Source organism: Rhineura floridana, chromosome 3 (assembly GCF_030035675.1).
Source record: "Rhineura floridana isolate rRhiFlo1 chromosome 3, rRhiFlo1.hap2, whole genome shotgun sequence".
NCBI lineage: Eukaryota > Metazoa > Chordata > Lepidosauria > Squamata > Rhineuridae > Rhineura > Rhineura floridana.
The window spans coordinates 66,902,535-66,926,903 of record NC_084482.1 but is presented as its reverse complement, the minus strand read 5'-3'; the positions used below and the strand labels follow the sequence as shown (position 1 = coordinate 66,926,903).

Sequence of the window (24,369 nt, the reverse complement as noted above, 5' to 3'; positions counted from 1 at the left end):
TCTCACCCCTTTTCTAGACTTGCCATAATTCAGAAATACTGACAAATATGCCCAATACGAGTGGGAGAAGAATAGGCTTCTATTTGTGAGAGACCAACCTATAACAGAAGCAATTGTGCGAGACAAACTGGGGAATCTTCCATTTAAGTGGTTTCACCTTGTCCAAATATGCTCCTTAGCTCACAAACGTAACAAAAACAAAGATGTCCATTGCTTCCTTACAGTATACGAACATCTTTGCTCTTGCCTAGATCTTGACTTGAAAGGGCTGGCAGCACTCCTCTGTCGAGCACTAATTGATGCTACCATGGGGGATGCTACTGGTTTGAGAATGAAATGGGAAGATGAGCTTGGGACAGAAATAGATGACCAGCATTGGTAGCAAGTATGATCAAAATAATCTCTTAAAATACCCTCTGCTAAGAACCAAGAGGCAACTCTGTTGTCGCTTACTGACCATCTTGACGAGCCGGTAATCCATATGAAGTTAGTGCTCCATAATCCATAAGAAATTAGTGCCCTTTGCAGCCGTTCACATGGAAATTACTTTTCAGTGGAAAAAAGCCAAGAATCTTACCTTGAAATGGTGGCTAGACAGAGTATGGGACAATGCTCTCTCTGAAAAATTAATGTACCACAGCCGCATTATCAGAGATCAATTGTGCAGAGATAAATTTGATGACACATGGCACCCTTTTTTGGCATATGTCAACAGAACTTTGCCTACCGTCTCCCCACCCATTACCCATGTCTCTTTGTGGTGCAGTTATGTATTCATGGCTGAAAACTAGATTTCTGGTTATGCAAGACAAAGCAGGCATCATACATGACTAACTGTGATTGCTTAGGAGTGTGAAATGTAAACCCTTTAATATTTTTGTAAACCTATAAATTGTACTCTGTATCCTTGTTTCTGTTTGTTCAATTTAATTAAAAAATCAATAAAAACATTTTTTTGAAAAAGAACAGGACATGGATTGGAGTGTTGAATTTAGCAGGACATAGTACTAATTACACCTGAATGAATATTTGTTATGTGGGACAACAAATGTAGCTCATTTAAATCCTCTAATATTAAATGCAAAAGTCCTTTCTGATTCTGAGATATTTGCATTTAATGTTCTCATGGCTGGTTGCTAGACAAACATTTGAAAGAAATGTGACAAAATTGCCTTTGGTTGGTACTCTCAGGTGGCTAGGTCATGTGCCCATAATTCCCAGAGGAAGCTAACATGCAAGAAAGCTGCTGTGACTGTAAAATAATATTGGAGGCTTTACCAGAAACTTTATTTGAAACTCTTAGAGATTGTGAGTACAAAAAGCACCCTGAAGTAAGAGTAACATCTGTCACCACCACTGACAGAAAAGTTCCATAAAGCATTGAATTACACCCCTCAAGAAAACTTAAACCATCCCTGACAGTCTCCTCTCAAGCTTATCCTTGCAGGTTTTAAAGTAAATAGGCCAGATTCCTTGACTTTTTGTTCCTTGACTGAAGAGCTTTCTAAGTTGGAAAATGTTTATTAATGTTGTATTGTAATTCAAAACCAGTTTTAGTTTACATTTGCTTCCCCCCCCCCCCAATAAAATGTAACACATACTCCTAGCTCTGTTGGACTCCTCCAATGACAATATTTCTGGTCTTATGTTCAGTGTATGGCAAAATATATTATCCTTCCTGTGTAAGGATGGCTACTGCCAAACTGACATCTTGTTGACTTCTTCCCTATCACTTCCTTCATGTTGTGACATCATCATGTTATACTTCCCCCCCCCCCACACACACACACACTTCTGCTGTACATAATTGACTGCTAGAGGTGAGGGTGGGAATAAAGATAATGTGATGGCCATGGCAACATAAGGTAAGTGGTATAGTAAAAGAAGAGGGGAGATACCAACAGAAGGATGCCATTTTCCACAGCAGCTCATAATGTATAGTTCTGGAAGAAGCCTGAAATGTGTTTTGTACAGCTGGTGAAGCTGATGAAGTTTGAAACTAAATACCCAGTTTGAGTCTTTTAGATTCTCACCATCATACTCACCTGTGGAGCTTCAAACACTTTGGCCCTCCTCTAATCTTTTTTCTTGCTGATATAATTACTTGCATACTGGGCCTTTGCTTATTTGCTCCAACAACTCACACTCTTATCCCCTGCCCCCTTTCACAAATACACTGGCAGCCATTAAAGTGAGCATATAAAGAAGATTTTGAATCTCACCAGTGGAAAGGGCCAACCACTTGCAAGGTAAGACTGAACATACATTGTACATTTTAACATTGCTCTTACATGTATTATATGTTCCTAATAAGGCTGGCAATATAAATACACATGTATGCAGCAATATCTAGATAGAAAACGGAATTATGCCAAACAGCCAATCTCTTTTCTGAACCCAATGAAATCACTTAGCAACAACTTTATTGCCTCATCTGAATGTTTGGAGATAAGTTGAAACTTTCTTCATGGGGGCACTTCAAGAGTGAATTGCAGGCTGTTTACCAAGCACTACTAATATTTATAGAAATATCCTGTGAAACAACCTTTTTAAAAAAACAACAGAACTTTAGAACCTTCTACACTACATAATGAAGAATCACATCCTGTTCAAGGACCATTTTGCACACAATACCAGCTAACAACTATTAGAATATGATTATATAGGGAAGGTGATTGAGAGGGTTGTGGCGCAGCAATTGCAAGTACTCTTGGATGAAACAGATAATTTTGACCCATCCCAGTCTGGGTTCAAGCCTGGTTATGGGACTGAATCGGCCTTGGTCGCCCTGATGGATGACCTTTATTGGCAGAAGGACAGGGAGAGTGCAACCCTGTTACTCTTACTTGATCTCTCAGCGGCTTTTGATATCATTGACTATGGTGTCCTTCTGGGCCGACTTGGTGAGCTGGGTATCAGAGGCACTGTTTTACAGTGGTTCCAATCCTATCTCCAAGGTTGTTTCAGAAAATAGCATTAGGTGATTGTCTTTCAGCCCCCAGGCAGTTGTGTTGTGGGGTGCTGCAGGAGTACTATCTTGTCCCCTATGCTGTTTAACATCTATATGAAGCCCTTGGGAGTGGTCACCAGGAGATTTTGGGCGAGGTGTCAGCAGTATGCTGACGATACCTAGCTCCATTTCTCTGTAACATCTGAATGGGGAGAGGCTATGCAAGCCCTGGACCGCTGCCTGGACTTGGTGGTGGGCTGGATGAGGGCCAATAAACTGAGTCTGAATCCTAGCAAGATGGAGGCACTATGGGTTGGTGGTTCCCGAGTTCAGATAATTGGTCAGTTGCCTGATTTGGATGGAGTTGTACTCCCTCTGAAAGAGCAGGTCCATAGTCTGTGGGGGGGGGGTGCTCCTGGATCCATCTTTGTCGCTAGAGGCCCAGGTGACCTCAGTGGCTAGGAGTGCCTTTTACCAGTTTCGGCTGATGAGACAGCTGCAGCCGTTTCTGGACCGGGCTAGCCTGACCACTGTTGTCCATGCACTGGTAACCTCCAGGCTGGATTACTGTAATGCGCTCTATGTGGGGCTGCCCTTGAGGTTGGTCTGGAAGCTGCAGCTAGTGCAAAATGCAGCGGCAAGACTGCTCACTGGGGCAGGGTATCACCAGCATGTTACCCTGCTGCTGAAAGAACTGCACTGGCTGACCATTTGGTACCGAGGCCAAGTTCAAGGTTCTTATTTTGGTGTACGAAGCCCTATACAGCTTGGGACCTGGATACCTGAAATATCTTGATTGCTTGATTAAAGTAAATTATACAGCAAAACTTTCATTACCTCCAAGGTAATAGCTGTAATTTATGACTAGCTAATATACTGATCCATAGATGAATGAATTTGGCTCACTTAAGCCATTTGGGTTGTTTTATTAAACTCCCGGATCATGCAGTCAATGTTAGCATTATTGCTCCTATTCTGTGGCACACCTTCAAACAGTTTCACAAGGTATTCAGTTCCTACATTGCAGGCAGTGCCATTAATGGAATTAATGAAATTAATGAAAAACCTATGGGTAGATCAGAATGTGTGATTGCTGCATGTACACCTTTGTCACAATTTATTTACAGTATTTTATTAAGACATTTCTGTACCACTTTTCACATCAACTCACAAGGCAATGAACAGCAACTTTAAAAATACAAATGTTCAACATTCAAATTATAAGATGCATCTGAAGACCCAAGCAGGTTTGAAGTCAATACCAAACCTACTGGAAATTAAGCACCAGAAGGCCATTCACACTGTCACTTGTCTAAGCCTAGGGTGGAGGTGGTCTCATGAAAAGGGTGCCACCACCAAGGAGAAATTGTAAAAGAGAAACCAGCAATACATTTGAAGTTAAGAATTATAACCCATGAATGTCATCAGTATTATACTGGAGATGTAACTTACCTGTCACAAATGCACTTAGCACACATGTAATCACCACAGGCTTTGCTAACATACTTTGTTTTTGACAGTCCTGTTACCTGGTGTCTACCTAGTCTGGTCTTATTAGAGGCTGTATTGCAGGATGGCCTACGTTGCTATGTCAAATGCTGGACCACTGTGTCTATTGCTGGAGCTGGCACTGCAAGAGTAATAAAGAGCTAACGTACAGATCAAAGTTCAAATACTGGGGCCAAGACCTGAAAATGTGATTATATAACCTTCATTCTCGTGCCATGAAGAACAATCAAACACAGAGGTAGATATTCATAAATCCATTAACACTGATGGTTTTGCTGAATTACATACAATCATCACACACGAATTTCACATTCATTCCTGTCTATATACGAATTCTGAAATGCAAGAAGCAGATTTTAGCTAATAGCATCTATAGTGCTATGAAAGCATTGCGGTAAATGGGGAATCTCACATTGAGCCAGAGTGTTTAACTAGATTAGGTCTTTTTTAAAGTCTTCAATTTCCTCTGCTGCCACTGCTTAGAATTGCTATTCTTTATAACTAGGGATAGTCAACACGTTGCCCTCCAGATGTTGTTGGGCTCCAGCTTGCATTAGCCTCGGCCAGCATGGCCAATGGTCAGGGATAATAAGAGCTGTAATCCAACAAGACCTGAAGGGCACCAAGGTGGCTAAACCTGATTTATACAGTACTTCACAATCTTGTGGTTGCCCTCTTAATTTTACAGACAGGGACCTGAGGCTGAGAGTGATTCATTTAAGGCAGAGATGGGGTAAACCCAAGGTCCTTCTACTTTGACTGTCATGATATAAACTGGCTTATGGTCTGATCTTATGAGCTGTCTCACTACCAAGTGATAAAGATAGTGTGATGGTTGCTGTACCAGTACAACTTCATGTAATACCACATTATGCCAGTATTAGAATTCCAAGCTCATGACACCAGCACTAATGTTGTTGAAGGGCACCAGTCCCGTTTAGTAAACAGGTCTAAACTGTTTAAAATCTCTTATGACTGCAGCGATAATAGTTCAGTGTTGCCTTCAAAAGAAACACATAAAGTAAATAGTTCATTCTAGATATTTATTTGTGTATCTTTCATCTCTTTCTTTTCAGGTGGCTTGTTGATAACAGGGGTGGCTGTCTAATAGTCTGGGCCCCCATCTAGCCCTAGAAGCAATTTTATTTCCTGGTGCATAAGTATAAAAGCTCTTACTGCTAAGAGTTGATGCCTTCATTATAGAGCTTGACTATTCAGGAAGGAGTTGATTTATGCAATGGAACATACTTCTGACTCTCAGATGGACTTTGCCCTACTCCAAGATCCAAAAGTTGGTCTTCCCTGTTACATATTAATAACAAGGTTAGTTAGAATAGAAGGCACTGCAATACCACAGAATTCACAGCATGTGAATAGCAGTTGTTTACTATGTAATACTTTTGGATACAGGCAATAATGCATACTCACTGTGCTGAGTCAAGGGGAAGGGTCCTTAATGGTTGTGGTTAAGATCTGTTGCAGAGTTTTCTTCTTTTGTGTTTGCTACCCAATGGGTAGAAAAACCTACTAGACCAAAGGGGAGCGGTGGTGAGAGATCCTTAGCTTGCAACAGCAACTATTTGGAACCCAGATCTATGGCTACTGCCCAGTTTGTATGCCATGGGAAAACCCCCATTTTCCCTTTCTCCTCTCTAACTATCAAAATTACCCTGCAAAGTTCCTGTCCTTATGTTTGAAGTCTAACATAAAACGGATGCTTCTGGAACATCTCAGCTTTCCATGGACACTTAATACAAACATGAGAGTACATTCAAAAGGCGCTTGATCATGGAAGGTTGCTGCTAAAAAAAGACAGAGCTCATTCTCCAGGCTTAGAGGGGATTCTAAGAATTCATCTTTCATGAGAGATGTGACTGTTTATTGACCATTCTTCAGTGACCTTAGTGAAAGAGAGGACAGTTTGCCACTCACTCTACTTGGAACTAGATGGAAGTGACTGACTAGGGTATATCCCTGCAGTCTGTTGTTTCTGTCACATTCACCTGCTTCACAAACAAGTCCCCTTCCTGGTTCAAGGAGGCTGAATAGCTGTTTGATGTTTCAAAGCAAGACTGCAATGCTGAATGCTGCCCCTGGCTTAATGTTAAGGCTCAAGGTAGAATTCACATGAAGGAGCAAGTTATGCAAAGCTGGGAGATTGTGCTTTGCATGGGTATCATTGAATCTATGATGAGTTGTGCATTTGTCTGGGGACAAATACTGTTACTATTATTAATTTTAGCTTTATAGCTCATGCCAATGCTAAAAGGGCTTTGGCCTAATCAGAAAGGATAGATAGTTCTATCAAGTTCCTGTGGCCCAAGCTGAAGCAGTGTATAATACAGACGCCTCTGGAGTATCTCAGTTTTCTTCAGTGTGTATCTTACGAGATGTTTCTCATGCTGTACACAGACATATGCGTACAGATGTTTTTTCAGAGACTCCTTACCCGGTGCTATTTAGACACTTGTAGGGGCTTATCACTTGGATCAGGCTAAGGAGTAACCTTTTTTCAGTAGAAGGCATTCTTATACAGTACTTACTGGCCTTTGGAATAACCACAAAGCTACCTCGCAATTTTTCAGAGCAAGGCCGTGCACAGTGACCTGTCAGTCATAAAGCCAACTTCCTCACCTCTCTGAAAAGGTGCCACAAGACTCTAAATATGCATGAAGCAAACCTTGCTCTACAACAGTGGTTCCCAACCTTTATTATTATTATTATTATTATTATTATTATTATTATTATTATTATTATTATTATTACTATTATTACTATTATTATTTTATTTTATTTTATTTTATTTTTATTTTTATTTTTTTACCCCACCCTTTTTCCAAAACTGGAACTCACGGTGGCTTCCAGATAAAAGCACACATATAATTAAAAACATACAAAAGTCTAGATTAAAATCAAATTAAACAATTTACAGTATTAAAATCATTCATACATACAGTTAAAATAATTCAAACTCAGTTTAAAATAATACAGTTAGGCAACAGCAATGCAGCACCCTTCAAGACCTGTACTTAACAGCTTTCAGTTCCAAAGGCTTTATGAGTACGGGACCCCCTTTATAAGCTCAAAAAACTTTGTGACCCCTCCCCATGCTAATTGTAATTTTAGCCTCTGTTAAGTGAAAAAATGGTGCGTGGCAAAATGACATCTCTAAATATCCCTTTCCATAAAAAGCTCCCCGAAGATAGGGAAGTGTTGCTTTCTTTTCTTAATGAAAAGGTTCATCAAATTGGTATCCCCTTCCCCCCCACATAATCTGAAGATGTACAGTCCTATCTCCCAACACCAGTGGGTTACAGTGTTGGACTAACATCCAGGTTCAAATCCCATCAAGCCATGAAGCCCACTGGGTAACCTTGAGCCAGCCAGTATCTCAGCCTGACCTTTCTCACAGAGTTGGTATAAGGATAAAATGAAAAGGGGGGGGGGAAGAAATATGTGCCCCACCTTGAGCAACTTGGAGGAAATATGGGATATAAATGCAATAATAATTAAATACATACATACATTTCAGCTACAGTATGTGGACCCCAGCCTCAGCCAATCAGCTGAGCTTTTTAAACTACTACTACTACTACTACTACTACTACTACTACTACTACTACTACTACTACTACTACTACTACTAATAATAATAATAATAATAATAATAATAAAAGAAGCAGCAATGTGGTAGTGGTGGGGATGCTAAAGGGTGAAGATAAAAGAGTGGATAGATTGAGTAGGGGGGTTAGTGCTTTGGCCTTGGGGTGATCATCAGAACTGATGACTTGGTTAGCATGCACTTGAGGAATGAGAGTGGAGCAGAAGATAGATCAGCACATGCACACACACACACAAACACACCTGCCCCTCCTGCAAGCATCTGCAGGCATGCATGCATTTGGGCACAAGGTGGGGGGAAGCCCTCAACTGCTGCAGCATCTTGGAGAGAGAGATTGGGGGGACGGATTGTAGGTGGAAGAAAGGGGGGAGGCTGGCACACACACACAGCCTCAGAGATGGGGGCGAGCAAGTCCTGAGCTTCTTCACTGCTCCTTGGCTCCATTTGAGCCAAAGGTGAGATCTGGGCGGCTTTACAAATAAGAATAATTTTTAAAAGAAGATGGCAGTGAATTAAGAGCCAAGAAAGGCAGGCAGACTGGCGGCCAGGAAGGATGGGGAAAAGCAGCCTTTCCTTGCAGCCTTGCTTCTTTTTGCTTCAAAAATCCCTCTCCTCTCATTCTGAGTAAGGGCGTCATCAGCAGTGGCAGTGCAAGGAGACAGGAGTTGGTGATAGTAATCCCGTCTTCTTCCTGGTAGCTCCACCCTCAGCCTCCTTCGGCATCTGCCACATGTTTTATAGGCAGATGCCTGCCCTTGGCGTGCCTGAAAGATGCCCTGGCACTTCAGCAAAAGTTCTCCACTCTCGTTTGGAGCAAGGGGGAGGTGTTGTCTGGAAAGGCAGTGGGAGCAGACAGTGTCCAGGGACTGAAGACTTTTAAAAATAATAATAATAAATAATTCATTTCTTTATTGTTCATGGCCCCCCTGGGGGTCACGGCCCCCTGGTTGGGAACCACTTCTACAGCCAAAGAACTAGTACCCTCTCCTGTTTACAGATGACCCTAAGTATGATATTAGCACCCTAAGTGTGAAATAACTGATTCTTACATATGCTCTGTGGACCTACAGTGGTCTGTGAAGTATTTTCTGGAGAATTATGAAACTGTTACAAAAATTATAAAGGTTAATACTGAAGGCCTTTTCCAGAGCAAACAGTGATGAACACTGCTTCAAACCTCTGTGACATGAAACACATTCAAACTTAGTAATACCAACCCATTACTTAGCAATACTTCATCTTTCTCAACACATTTCACATACAGTTGCTGTATTGGAGTATTAAAGGACGAGCAACTGTATGGAAAGCCTACCTAGCATCTTCTCTCATAATGGTCAAAATGAAAGGCAATGCAGTGATCTGCAAAGAGCAGAAAAATGGTTTGCAAGGGGAATGCCTGCAAGGGGAAGAGGACCATCACTGCCCAGGGAGGGAGAGCCATCTGCCTGCCTGTGCTGCTGCTGCTGCGCTGCTGCTGGATAACATCTCTGCTCTCTCCTTCTTGGGCTCCTGCCCTGCACGTGGCACCTTGCAGGACCAGGCCCCAGGTACTCAGCCAGCTGTGGCTGATACTGTTCCATCTGTCCCTTCTTTGGAGGGGATATATAGGCCGGCTGGCTGAGGGGGCTTGGGAGACCCACTGCCTGCAAGGGAAGAGGACCATCGCTGCCCAGGGAGGGAGAGCCATCTGCCTGCCTGTGCTGCTGCTGCTGCTCATCGCTTCTGAGCCCCTGACGTTACAGCTGCCACTGTTGCAATTCGTGGCTATTGGGACCCTGCTGTTGTTGCTGTGCTATTTCTGCTATTTGGGTGTATGAATGGTTGTATGAATGAGTGTGTGATTGTGTATGGAGTATGAGTTTTTTTATTTATTTTATTTTTATTATGTGCCTGGGGGAGAGGATAGGGTGTTGGGAGGGAGGACCAGAGGGGGCCCCAATCAGCGCAGTGACGGGTAATGGGAGGTATGGCACTGTGAGGAGGACTTGCCACTTAAGGGGAACTCGGCCCAGACAACTGGTGGCTGTGCCGTGTTCCGGTCCTCCTCACATCCACAGGATTGCTGGTAGTTCTACCAGCCAACTCTCGGATCTCCAGTTGCTGCTCTTTAATGCCAGATCGGTAAATAATAAAACCTCCCTCATCTATGATTTAATCATGGATGAGGCGGCCGATCTGGCATGCATTACCGAAACCTGGGTGAGCGATCTGGGAGGTATTAATCTCTCCCAGTTGTGCCCACCTGGGTATTCGGTTCAGCATCTGGGTAGATCCGAGAGTCGGGGAGGGGGAATTGCTGTGGTCTATAGAAGTTCCATCTCTCTTGTTAGGCACCCCATCCAAGTGGCTAATGGCCTGGAGTGTCTGCACACTACGTTGGGCCAGCGAGACAGACTGGGAATATTGTTGGTGTACCGTCCACCCTGCTGCCCAACAGCTTCCCTAACTGAGCTGACAGAGGTGGTCTTGGACTTGGTGTTGCGATCTCCCAAACTTTTGGTATTGGGGGATCTCAACATTCATGCCGAGGCCGCCTCTGGAGCGGCTCAGGACTTCATGACCTCCATGACAGCCATGGGGCTGTCTCAATTTGTTGCTGGCCCGACGCATGTGTCAGGACATACTCTAGACTTGATTTTTGCCACTGGAATGGGGGAAGGTGATCTGGGAGTGAGGAATCTTACATCTATTCCTTTGTCATGGACAGATCATCGCCTCTTGAGATTTAGACTCACATCATCTTCTCCCCTCTGCAAGGGTGGAGGACCAATTAAGATGGTCCGTCCCCGGAGACTAATGAATCCTGAAGGATTTCAGAGGGCTCTGGGGGATTTTCCAGCTGATAAAACTGACGATCCTGTCGAAACCCTGGTCACTCTGTGGAATACGGAAATGACCCGGGCAGTTGACACAATCGCCCCGGTGCGCCCTCTCCATTGCAGAGCTCAATTGGCCCCTTGGTTTACCGAGGAGCTAAGAGTGATGAAGCAAGAAAGGAGACGGTTGGAGGGTAAATGGAGACGAACTCCCGACGGCTGTAATTATGCACTTGTGAAGGCCTCCACGAAACGCTATGTGAAGGCGGTGAGGATGGCGAAGAAGCAATACTTCGCTACCTCCATTCAGTCATCTTGTAACCGCCCAGTGGAATTTTATAAGGTTGTCCGGAGACTTTTACACTCTGGTTCTCTGGACGCAATATTACCATCAATAGCCCGCTGTAATGAGTTTGCGAGGCACTTCCAAGACAAGATCATAAACATCCGTCGGGACCTTGACTCCAATATTGTAACAGTTGAATCTAATGAGGTGTCCAGAACACAGTCTTGTCCTGTTTTATTGGATGAGTTTCAGCTGGTACAGCTCGAGGATGTGGACAAGGTGCTTGGACAGATACGGGTGACTACTTCCGCTCTGGACACTTGCCCCTCGTGGCTAATAAAAGCTAGCAGAAATGGAACGGCCGGCTGGGCCAAGGAGGTAATTAATGCCTCATTACGAGAGGGAGTGGTCCCACCTTGCCTGAAACAGGCGGTAGTGCGACTGCTCCTAAAAAAGTCCTCATTGGACCCTGATAACTTTAACAACTATAGGCCGGTAGCAAATGTTCCATTTCTGGGCAAGGTTCTAGAGCGCGTGGTCGCTCGCCAACTCCAGGCCCTCTTGGATGAAACTGATTATCTGGATCCATTTCAATCCGGCTTTCGGCCGGGGTTTGGTACAGAAACAGCTTTGGTTGCCCTGTATGATGACCTCTGTCGGGAGAAAGACAGAGGGAGTGTAACTCTGTTGGTTCTCCTTGATCTCTCAGCGGCTTTTGATACCATCGACCATGGTATCCTTCTGGGGCGACTCGCGGAGTTAGGAGTTGGAGGCACTGCTTGGCGGTGGCTGTGCTCCTATCTTGAGAATCATCTCCAGAAGGTGATGCTTGGGGAACACTACTCGAGTCCCTGGGTGCTCCAGTATGGGGTCCCGCAGGGCTCAGTTCTGTCCCCCATGCTTTTTAATATCTATATGAAGCCGCTGGGTGAGGTCATCAGGAGTTATGGAGTGCGTTTCCAGCAATATGCTGATGATACGCAGCTCTATTTCTCCTTTTCATCTTCTTCAGGTGAGGCTGTTGCTGTACTGAACCGCTGCCTGGCCGCGATAATGGACTGGATGAGAGCAAACAAACTGAAGCTCAATCCTGACAAGACTGAGATGCTGCTAGTTGGGGGGCCCTCTGCTCAGATGGTTGATGTCAGACCTCTCCTAGATGGGGTTACACTCCCCCTAAAGGAACAGGTCCGTAGTTTGGGGATCTTATTAGATCCGCTTCTGTCACTTGAGGCCCAGGTAGCCTCTGTGGCACGAAATGCGTTCTACCAGCTTTGGCTGGTAGCCCAACTACGACCCTATCTGGACAGGGAGAACCTAGCCTCAGTTATTCACGCTCTGGTAACCTCTAGATTGGATTACTGTAATGCTCTCTACGTAGGGTTACCTTTGAAAACGATTCGGAAACTTCAGCTAGTGCAGAATGCTGCGGCCAGAGTTCTTACTGGGACGAAGAAATTCAACCACATAACACCTATTCTGGCCCAACTGCACTGGCTTCCAATATGTTTCCGGGCTAGATTCAAAGTGTTGGTCCTTACCTATAAAGCCCTTAACGGCAATGGACCGCAATATCTGATGGAACGCCTCTCCCGCTATGTTCCTACCCGTTCACTCCGCTCGACGTCTAAGGCCCTTCTCCAGGTCCCAACCCATACAGAGGCCCAGAGAACAGTAACAAGATCTAGGGCCTTTTCGGTGGTGGCCCCCGAATTATGGAATGCCCTCCCAGATGAGATACGCCTGGCGCCTTCTCTGTCATCTTTTCGGTGCCAGGTAAAACCCACCTCTTCACCCAGGCATTTTAAAGTATTTAAGCTTTTAATCTTATTTTTTTAGTTTTCTTTCACTTTGTTTATATAATGTTTATATTGTCTGCGCAATACACACTTGCTGTATTTTAAATATTGTGGTTTTATCATGTTGTACACCGCCCTGGGAGCTGCTAGCTATAGGGCGGTTTAGAAATGCAACTAACTAAATAAATAAATAATAAAATTTGCAATACAGTGCAGTCCGAGAATCAATTGCTAAAATCAGCATGTACTTTGTATTCTGTTTTTGAAACTTGATTCTGTTGAGCAATGAAGGGTAGAAACATACACACACAAGTGAAAGTGGCTGATTTTAAGAGAAAACAGTCGAGATTTGTAATTTCATTCTGTGTTAAGTGAATGACTAGCCCGGGAGTTTTCCTAGTTTAATGTACTTGCCCTTTGTTTCTCATTAGTATGTTTTGATTTACACAATGGCTGCTTTCATCAGCTGTGACCAATTCCCTCTTTGGTAGCATAGTTATCATTCTTTGGCATGGTTGCTTAGGTCATGCCTGTTCAGGAGAATGGCAAGTTGATGATAAGTCCTGAAGGATAAGGACAAACATGTTAGTGATGATAACTAGGTCTTTACTAAATATTAAGGACCTGCTGTCTTGACCTAATGTTGCAAATCGATGCAGTGGATTTGTATCTCATTTTTTGATCAAAGGCTGTAAACTGTGGAACTCATTTCCCCACTGAAGGGTGTCTGGCACATTTGTAGTACAGCATCTGCAATATGCTGAAGACTCACTTCTTCCCCCTGGCCTTCAACACTTAAGGTCTTTTGTTTTGTGGGACCCGTCATTTCTATTGAATCTATACTGTTTTGTTTTAGTTTTAATTGTTTGAATTGTTTTACTGTTTCACTTGTTTTTATGTAGGCAATAGAGAAGGTGCTTTTGTCGCAACAGTTGACCTTTGTTTTTATGGTTTTTTAAAATTGTTTTTATTCTGTGGCCTTTTTGTGTGTTGTATACTGCTTTGATGCTTTTAATGAAATAGCGGTATACAATTTTTTAAAAATAAATAAATAAATAAGTGCATACTGTTGTAACCCACCCTGGGGCTTTATGGTGAAGGCCAAGTAAGAAATGTTATACACAATAATAAATGAAATCCTCAAAATGGCTCACAATTATTTATTCCTGTGTTGTCTCCCTTTATATTCAGTCACTTCTTCCAAACTTGCCTTACGGTATTTCCCTATTCCTCTTCCAATGGCCCCTGTCACACTGCATTCCTTGCAGTGCAGCCCACACCATTTCACCCATTTGCAATGGGAGGGAAGAAGGATGTACATGATTGCCCTCACCCAGATGGTTGATACACACACACACACTCATACTTCCCAGCAGTGTGGGGTTATATACATCAGATAATCAGCTCCCATGCCACTGGGCATGTGTGTGAATGGAGCCACAGATAATAACACGTGACCAAACAGGACCTAATTCCCACTATTCTGTTTTCTTACTATCATTTTTGCCTGGCCCTTTGCTTGGGCATATAAGTATGCCCACTACGTATGCATATTAGTGCCAACATTTCTGCTGATAGTGGGCGCTTCACACATTACCCCAGGAAAATGTATGTTTTACATATGGGTTCATGCTGCAGGGAGTCACAGCCAAATGTATGTGTAAATACATATTGCATAGATTTGGAACCTCAGATGCTTCATTTAGTGTCTACCATACATGCTTAAAATGTAATGAATAAAATATCCCTAATGCCAGGATACTAGAGGGCATATATATTCGCAGTGTTTGATCCAATAACAGCACCGGACTACAAAATTGCCACAAACTCATTTCTTGAAGGGTTCGGACACCAAATCCTTCCTGCAGTGTTACCTCCCAAGATTAAAAGAGTTGTAAACTTTTCTGCCAAACAATCAGAACTGATAAATAATGACTAAACTTGGTCATTTCTATAAATATAATTTCTGGGGGGAAATAAGTGTAGTGGCAAGCAGGCTTCAGGGCTGGTCTCTGATTTCCAAATATAGAGAGGGGCTGAGCCAAGAGAAGAATCAGAGCCTATAAAAGCTGACAGAGATGAAAGGTTTATCGGTGGCTACAAACTCTCAGAGGTAAGTTTATCTGTCACTCTCCCTCCAACCGATTTCCCTATTCTCTCCCTCCTGCAATGGGGTAGCATATACTCCAGAGTCTCCCAGTTTGGGGGACTTCAGGGCAGTTAAGTGTTAATTCAGACAATAAGGGCAGCTGTCCTATAACTGAATTTAAAGACACTTTGCTTTGATGAGGAATTTGGGGGGGAAGAGGGTCCATATCTGTAGTGTATTTTGAGCCTTTACATATGGGAAGATTGTAACAAATTCTCAGCTGTCGGGTCATTAACACTTACACTGTCTGCTCCTTTCTAGGTTAGACGTTTTGTCTCATCCAGTTCCTGTTTTCTTTCTGTTGGGAGTGGAAAAGAAAAAGGTGAGAAGTCGAGGTGTGGTGACTGAGCCCCCTCCCCCCTCCCCAAAGGGCAATAATCTGTACTTTTTGTGTGCTGTGATTTCATTTTCTAAATCAGTCTTTTGTGAATTGATATTAACTGTAATGCTTCTGTGTCTACGTATGGAAAGGGGCAAGTTACCTCCCTGACTTTCCTGCCTGGATCCTGCCTGCAAATTATGGGGGAAGGAATAGCACTGTAAGAAATAAGTGGAGCATCTCTTGGAAAACCCAGTCTCCCAGTCTCTGTTGTCATCATACGTAGCATTTAATATCAACAAAGAGTCTTGTGGCACTTTAAAGACTAGTTTATTGTGGCATGAGGTTTTGTGGATTACAATATCCTTCATCAGATGCATGAAGTGCTATCCTGAGTTAGTGATATATATGCTTATGGGTTGGGGGATTGTGAAAAGTGAGGTAAGAGAAAAATAAAATGCAGAAAAGTACATAATAGTTCTTAATGACACGGACATCCTAACATAGGTGAACTAATTAGCACATATATTGTGTGAAAAATCCTTTGTCTCAGTTCAGTCTGCATTTGATAGCAATGAGTGATATCCAACATTAATCAAATTCAGACAAAGTAAACCCACTGAAATCAATGAATGTACTCTGAGTATGACTACTGTTGTATATCACCCCCTGCAACTGTTGATATATGGTAATTCAGAGGTTTTGTGTTGTGGTCTCCCTTCGAAGATCTTTTGCTCTAGGATGGCCAGCGTCCGGGAAGGCTGAAATACTCCGTCACTGACTCTCTCACATGCCTTGAGTGGCAGGCCTATACTTGCATACAGGCAGCCTCCCAAACAGAAACAGCTATTTACTGGCAACAATGGCCCAAAGAACAGAGATACAGATACAGGAAGCAGCTTCTCTGGCAAACCCAGATGGCAGCTCTCACCACATATCTACTCTGGCAGCACTTGTACAGAATCTACTAATGTCACCCACAACATCAGGGGTTCGTTCACCTCCTCATCTTCCAATGGGATATATGCCATCATCTGCTAGCAATGCGCTTCTGCATTCTGCAAACAGGCCAATCCCTGTGCAAAAGAATATATGGACACAGATCTGTCATTAGAAATGGCCAGAGCTTGGAAATAACTCGTTAGAAATAATCCATTACTTTCTAAAGTAACGAGTGGGTAACTTCATTACATTTTTCTAGTAATAGAACGACTAGTAATTTCCCTACCTTTTAGCAGCAACGGTAACTTTTCCGACGTCACGTTTGGATGTTACTGGGGGGGGGAGCAGGGGAAGTCTTCTGCTCCTCTGATTGGTAGATGAAAGACATGTGCCTCAAACTGGGCTTCTGTGCAGCCTCGCTCTTCCTTCCCTCGTGCTCTGTGTTAGGAGGCATGAGGAAGTCAAGAGCCAGACCATGCTGGAGGGCAAGGATAAAGGAAGAGAAGGCAGCAGCAGCAGAATGGAGGTGAGTGACGATGTGTGTTACCCTTTTCAGCCCACTCGCCCTGCCATCCCCCGCTCATCCAGTTGTCCCCTCCGCTTGTCCCACCTCCTCCCCCACTCAGCCCATTGCCATCTCCGCTCATCCCACTGCCCCCCACTCGTCCCGTTGCCTCCCCTGCTAGTCCCGTTGCCTCCTCCGCTCGTCTATGCCATTTATTTAAGATGTTTATATGCCACTGAACATAAAAACAAACCACATAGAAATTAAAATAAAAATTATCATAAAGTGGATATAATAAAAAAGATTACATTTATTACTATTGTTTATCTAATTATCACTGTATGTACTTTTGTGCATTTCATTTCCTGCTGACCTTGGTTTTGCAATCCTCCTCCCAAACCATAAACTATAGACTGTAGTCTATGAAAGCTTATGCCATAATAAATTTGTTAGTCTTTTAAGGAGCCACAAGAATCTTTGATGGGTTTTTTGCTGCAAAAGACGAATGTGGCTACTCCTCGGGAAGGCAATATAACTCACTTTTCCAGATGAGATCCCTAATCTCGCATCAGAAGCTACAATTCTGTTCATTCAAGCAGCCTGCAGTGGATGCTTAAGGGTTCTCTCTCATTTGTAAGCTATGTAGCACATGCAGAGCCATGCCACTTCCCATCCCCTCTATACAATGACTGCACAATTCAATCAACATTGTGCCTAGCACAAGTGGCACTTCATGCCCCAAGTGCTCTAATATTTGCACAACTGTTACCCATTTCTCTTTCCACTCCCCTCTTCCAGTATAGATATACATTCATCAGGTCTTGTGTGTGTCACTAATGAATGAAAGAACGATGCTGAAAGTGGGAGAAAGCTGAATCTTGTCCCTGTCAAATTTTCTTGTTACTGTTTTACATGTTCAGCTCTTTGCATCCTCTGTGCCACCACCATTATTTATTTTATTTATTTATTTATTTCGATTTCTATACCGCCCACAGCCAAAAGGCTCTCAGGGCGGTGCACAACATAGAGTAAAATACAATAAAATTACAAAGGTCAGTAAAAAGCATACATATTAAAATGTAAATTGGGAGGCATCCCACAACAGAGCTGCTTCTTCACCAAAGAACTATGCCTCAGAAATGTGTAGAACTAAATAACCTCAACCATCCATCTTAGGCCTTGCTATGACAAGCAACAGATACCAGATGCGTAGGTTTAAGTAGTACCCAAGGAAGGAAGCCCCATTTAGTCATTTTTGGTGGGTTAAATGGCTCAAAAAAAAAAAAAAGACCTGTACTAGCAAAGATAATGTTAACAATTTATATTTTCTGCACCAGATTCCGGCAATTCCGGCAGAATTCTGTGCCAAAGTAACTAATTTGACTAAACTATGCAAATCAGGCAATGTTGCATGCATTTGTTTTGCATAGGAGATGGACAGGATGCAAATATGATAAATACTTCTGTATTTCCTTAGGCCCTGCATTCTTTATTAGATTCTAGATATTGTACTGTGCAGCTATCTCAGGGATTCTAAACAACCCTTACTATTGTTGCTATCAGTTCCAAATCTCAATTTAATTTGTGTTAATTCTCCTTGTTATTGATATCTTGCCTTTAACAAAGTTCTTGGGACAGTTACAGTTAAAAATAAAGGAACGTTAAGATAATATTAAAAGCAAATGGCTACAACAGCTTTAGTAGAGATAAGAACTCTAGTGATCTTGCAAAAGACAGAACTACTGGCTTACAGAACATTGAAGACAGAGTCTGCCTAAAATTTAGTGCAAGGTTAGCCAACGCTATCTTTCAGATGTTGTTGAACTTCAACTCCCATCATCCCTGCTGGCTAGAGCTGATGAAAGTTGGAGTCCAGCAACATCTGGGTGGCACTGCATTGGTTACCCTTGGCGTAGTATGTAATGTCATGATTACAGAGAAAATGGCTGTGTGTGAGAGAAGCTGGGCCTTCTATTACGCTTACACAAGGGATCATTCACATTACTGTGCACTCTAGTAGGCTCAGGAATAGGGACCGTATCTGCTGCTGTCTGAACATGATGTCGCTAATTCAAGGGTCCCAGACTTGAACAGAATAAGAAGGACTGAGCCCCCTTTCTCTCTTTTAGCTGCAGCAATGAGCAGGGATTCAGATATTGAGATTTTTGGGGTGGCTGCCCCTTTTCTACGAAAATCTGAGAAGGAGCGAATAGAGGCTCAAAACCAACCCTTTGATGCCAAGACCTATTGCTACGCGGCTGATACGAAGGAAGAATATACCAAAGGAAAAATTAAGGGCACTGAAGGTGGCAAAACAACAGTGGAGACAAATGATGGCAGGGTGAGCATCTTTTAAGGTCTGAGATGTAGCGGGGGTGGGGAAGTTGTTCCTCCTTTTTAATAAGTACATACCAAGATTTTGCAACTGGATAGTTCTGAGGATAATCAGGACAAAATTTGAGAAGCACTTCAGTTACTGGGATGCACTACTGAAAATAAATCTGTAATAGGTGGAGAAATCTGGGACATGGGAAATACAGTTTCTCCATGAAGAGTTTTTCCCATGTCCCAAAGATAAAATATAACTTCCAAGCTCACTGGAGCATTCCTTTAAACATTGCTTATGACAGTTGCAACATTCCAAAGACAAGCTGTGGGTCCTTGACTAGTAGAAAACCTTACAGTGAGTCTGTATCTTCTTGTTATGCCAAAGACCAAGTCGAAGGAGAAAGTAGTTGCAATAACGGGACTGAACAATGGCATCGCTATTAAAAGCATGTAATTTGTATTGAAAACTAGCACTGTGGCCTGGTCCTTCCTCATAGGAAGTCTTTTCCTCTTTGCACTTCAGACGCTGACTGTCAAGTCAGAGGATGTGTATGCTATGAACCCACCTAAGTTTGACAAAATTGAGGACATGGCGATGCTGACGCACCTCCACGAACCTGCAGTTTTGTATAACCTTAAAGATCGCTACAGCTCCTGGATGATTTATGTAAGTGGTGTCATCCTGGTACAAAGGAAGGGATTCCCAGGAGAGCAGATTCTAACAATTCTTTTCTTGGTTTTCATGCAGACCTACTCGGGTCTCTTCTGTGTCACTGTCAATCCATACAAATGGCTGCCTGTGTATAATCCAGAAGTGGTGGCTGGTTATCGGGGCAAAAAGCGCCAAGAGTCCCCTCCCCACATCTTCTCCATCTCTGACAATGCCTATCAGTTCATGCTAACTGGTATGTGTGCTTCAAAACTGAATGGAGAATAAAGTATTATAAGCAGAACGATATTGGGGGAACAATCATGATACCAACAGACTTAATAAACCTCTGTTATATGTCTCTGAGTGAAATTAATCCAGTGGTTGTCGCTATGACTCAGCATATGCCTATAGGGTGGCAGGACCTACTCTTTGGAACTCCCTGCCTATTGACATCAGGCTGGTGCCTTCACTGTGTTCCTTTTGGTGCCTGCTTAAAACATTTTTGTTTAGGCAAGCCTATCCAGACACATAGATGTCGATCTGTTTTACTCTTTTTAGCTAGTAGCTGTTTTAAATGTTTTATTATTTGTTTTTAACCATTTTATTGATAATTTTAATGTTTTTTGTAAACCGCTTAGAGGTCTTGACATTCAAGCTGTATATAAATTTTGTTAACTAACTAACTAAATAAAATGAGCAGATTCTCTCTTTCCTTTTGGCAGATCGTGAAAACCAGTCTATCCTGATCACGTAAGTAATAGATGCATTGAGTTTGTCCTGCTTCATATTGCCAAAGTACAATTGTAGCATAACTAATGGTCTTCATTTCTCTTTACCTGATCTTGACAGTGGAGAATCTGGTGCTGGAAAGACTGTTAACACCAAGCGTGTCATCCAGTACTTTGCAACAATTGCAGCTGGAGAAGGAACCAAGAAAAAGGATTCACAATCCAAGATGAAGGTATGATATGATACCCTGACCTTAGTGCACATAAAAATATGGCCATAAGCCTGGAAAAGGCACTGCTGAAGAACCACCGATTTTGAACAATTTCTGATTAGTTATGGTCTGTTTCTCTTAAATGATCAGGTTTGCTGAATTCTCTTAATCAATAAAGGCTATGATGGGGTTTGTAGCCATAGTATCACAATCCACCAGACACTGAGACTTCACCTACTGGATCCACATTAGATAGGTATATGAAGAATTTTTTAACCATGCTTTTCCTTCAAAATAAGAGCTGTGGAATTCAAAGCAATAATCATGGTGATTGCTCAGGGTATTAATTCAGGCTGTGATGTCTCCATGATGCTTGTTACACTTACAGCATATAATATGCTTTGTCACTGTGATTGTGTTTCTTTTTATTGCAACTGCTGAGAGTGTGGAAGTGGTTGACGATGGTGTTGTTGTAAGACCTTTTGTATTACCTATACTCCTGTGCCCAAAGTGGGCTGTGAAATGTGGTTATATCCAGTAGCTGGTCTCAGGATGCCTCTAAATAATGGATCCGGATGGTTTCCAAAGGCCTCTGGTGGGGGGTTCCGGGTGACAGGGCTGGCGCTCCTGTTGAAACCCTCATTGATCTGTGGAATACAAAAATGACCTTGCGGTTGACATGATTGCTCCTGAGCACCCTCTCCTGTGTAAAGCTTGTACGGCTCCATTGTATACACCAGAGCTGAGAGCAATGAAACAATATAGGAGATGGCTTGAGTGCAGATGGAGATGAACCTCTGGAGGATGCAATCAAACACTGGTAAGTGCCTATGGTAAACTGTATTCAGGGGCAGTGAGGGCAGCAAAAAACCAATATTTTGTTGCCACTACGCTGCCCAGCGGAGCTTTTCAGAGTTGTCTGGGGGCTATTACATGCTGGCCCCAAGGCTATGGTAGAACCCTCTGAGGCCCACTGTAATGAATTTGCTAGGCACTTCCAGGATAAAATCTTAGGCATCTGCCAGGACTTAGACTGTAGTGTTATAGCAGGTGAATCAAGTGGGGTATCCAGAGCACAGTCTTGTCCTGGTTTCTTGGATGAGTTTCAGTTGGTACAGCTTGAGGACATTGACAAGGTGCTTGGACAGGTTCGTGCAACCACTTATGTACTGGATCCTTGCCCTTCTTGGCTAATAAAAGCTAGCAGGGATGGAACAGCCAGCTGGGCCAGGAAAATGATTAATGCCTCTTTATGAGAGGGAGTGGTCCCGGGGGCCCTGAAAGAGGCAGTAGTGAGATCACTCCTGAAGAAATTTCCCTGGACCTGGAAAATCTTAATAACTATAGGCTGGTAGCAAATGTTCCATTCCTGGGCAAAGTCCTGGAATGAGTGGTTGCAGGCCAGCTCCAGACACTCTTGGATGAGACTGATTGTCTGGATCCATTTCAGTCAGGTTTCAGGCCTAGTTTTGGCATGGAAACAGCCTTGGTCGCCCTATATGATGACCTTTGTTGGGAGAGAGACAGGGGAGTGTGACTCTGTTGATTATCCTTGATCTCTCAGCGGCTTTCGATACCATCAACCATAGTATCTTTCTGGGATGACTGGCTGAGTTGGGAGTGGGAGGGACTGCATGCCAGTGGTTCCACTCCTACTTGGCGGGTTGATTCCAGAAGGTGGTGCTTGGGGACCACTGCTCGGCCTTATGGATTCTCCAGTATGGGTTCCACAGGGGTCAGTTCTGTCCCCCATGTTGTTCAACATCTACCTGAAACCGTTGGGTGCGGTCATCTGGAGTTTTGGAGTGTGTTGCCATCAGTATGCTGATGACACACAGCTCTACTTCTCCTTTTCATCTTCTTCAGGTGAGGCTGTCAATATCTGAACTGGTGCCTGGCTGTGACAATAGACTGGATGAGGGCTAATAAACAGGCTCAGTCCAGACAAGAGTGAGATGCTGTTAGTGGGTGGTTCTTCTTGTTGGAAGTGGGGCAAGAGCAACTCCTGTTTTGTTCTTTTGTTTATGTTCCAGAAGGGAGATAGAGTTAGGGTCCTCCAGATGGATAGGCTTGATTACTTTTACCTGTGATGCTCTGACTGACTTCCTTCCGTCGCTGGACTGATATGTCTTAGGGAAGCTTATCTGCCGCTCCTCCTTCCGCCCTTTCCTCTCTTCTCTTTTTCGACTGTCTGAGAGAGAGGAGACACCTTTGTCTCTGCTCTCTCTCTCCTAAGCCATGAGGGCAACTCCCAAGCCTGGGTGTTGCGCCTCCAACTTAGTTACTTAGAACTAGGTATGCCTTTCTATCTACTATGTATTTCTATAAATAAAGTAGCTTTTCTTATTTTACTAAGTCTTAAGTCTCAGTGATCTCAATGCAGGGTAAAAGCCTGCTTTCTTAGGTAAATGCACACACTGGCACACACGCATTTCAGACCACTGTTGTTCTCTCTGCTTAACAAATATACAAATTTACACGACAACACTTCTGACCAGATGGTGGATGTCCAACCTGTTCTGGATGGGGTTGCATTCCCCCTGACAGAGCAGGTTCGTAGTTTGGGGGTTCTCCTAGAACCATCTCTGTCACTTGAGGCTCAGGTAGCCTCAGTGGCACAGAGTGCCTTCTATCAACTTCGGTTGGTAGCCCAGCTACGCCCCTATCTGAACAGGGATAGCCTGGCTTCAGTTGTCCACGCTCTGCTAACCTCCAGATTAGATTACTGCAATGCACTCTACGTGGGGCTGCCTTTGAAGACAGTTCAGAAACTGCAGCTTGTGCAAAATGCAGTGGTCAGATTGGTAACAGGGACCAGACGGTTCGAACATATGAAACCGATTCTGGCCTGCTTGCATTGGCTGCCTATATGTTTCCAAGCTCGATTCAAGGTGCTAGTTTTAACCTATAAAGCCTTACACAGCTTGGGACCACAATACCTGATGGAACACGTCTCCCGACATGAACCCACCCATACACTACGCTCAGCATCAAAGGTCCTCTTCCAGGTGCCTACTCCAAGGGAAGCTGGGAGTCTGGCAACAAGGGAGAGGGCCTTTTTAGTGGTTGCCCCCATATTATGGAATGATCTCCCCGATGAAGTTCATCTGGTGCCAACATAGTTATCTTTTCAGTGCCAGATCAAGACTTTCCTTTTCTCCCAGGCATTCTAACAGCATGTGCTGAACTCTGACCCCGGGTCTTTTAACTTGTTTATCTGTGCTTCATGGTTTTAAACTTTGTATGCTTTTTAAAACTGTATATTTGTTTTAATGTTCATTGTTTTTAATTTTTGTAAACCGCCCAGAGAGCTTTGGCTATGGGGTGGTATATAAATAATAATAATAATAATAATAATAATAATAATAATAATAAATGCAATGCCATGACAGCTGTGCAGGTGATGGAAAGGGCATATGATCCCTACACAGTTACTATCAATGATTCTAGTTGAGATGCACAGAAAATTTCCTGCTGTTCTAGCCACTCTCTTGTACCAGGGAAGCAGGATATAGCAGGCAAGGCTTGGACACAAGCTGTTTCTTAATTCAC

The 24,369-nt window shown here is 43.2% G+C and overlaps 2 protein-coding genes across 28 annotated transcripts in view; one reads left to right on the top strand and one right to left on the bottom strand.

Annotated features, from left to right (window-relative positions):
- Nucleotides 1–24,369, bottom strand: part of ADPRM (ADP-ribose/CDP-alcohol diphosphatase, manganese dependent) — a 151,383-nt gene that overhangs the window by 54,222 nt on the left and 72,792 nt on the right. For 10 of the 26 annotated variants that reach the window (XR_009761323.1, XR_009761334.1, XR_009761333.1 and 7 more), the window contains 3 exons: nucleotides 16,679–16,830; nucleotides 16,452–16,526; nucleotides 15,374–15,429 (listed from right to left, as the gene is read on the bottom strand). The gene's annotated coding sequence lies outside the window, so the exon portion shown is untranslated. Of the gene's footprint in view, nucleotides 1–625; nucleotides 4,581–5,488; nucleotides 13,546–15,373; nucleotides 15,430–16,451; nucleotides 16,527–16,678; nucleotides 16,871–20,713; nucleotides 24,358–24,369 lie in introns of those variants that run through there. The other 16 variants (XM_061616415.1, XM_061616417.1, XM_061616423.1 and 13 more) reach the window with 13 other exon arrangements.
- LOC133380007 (myosin-3) overlaps nucleotides 15,069–24,369 on the top strand; it is a 37,741-nt gene continuing 28,440 nt past the window's right edge. Inside the window, exons 1-7 of one of the 2 annotated variants that reach the window (XM_061616408.1) lie at nucleotides 15,069–15,095; nucleotides 15,393–15,453; nucleotides 19,027–19,238; nucleotides 19,749–19,892; nucleotides 19,974–20,130; nucleotides 20,600–20,627; nucleotides 20,727–20,838. In XM_061616408.1, coding sequence (XP_061472392.1) covers nucleotides 19,035–19,238; nucleotides 19,749–19,892; nucleotides 19,974–20,130; nucleotides 20,600–20,627; nucleotides 20,727–20,838 — 645 coding nt within the window. In that variant the 5' untranslated portion in view covers nucleotides 15,069–15,095; nucleotides 15,393–15,453; nucleotides 19,027–19,034. Of the gene's footprint in view, nucleotides 15,096–15,356; nucleotides 15,454–16,839; nucleotides 16,919–19,026; nucleotides 19,239–19,748; nucleotides 19,893–19,973; nucleotides 20,131–20,599; nucleotides 20,628–20,726; nucleotides 20,839–24,369 lie in introns of those variants that run through there. The other variant, XM_061616409.1, reaches the window with a different exon arrangement.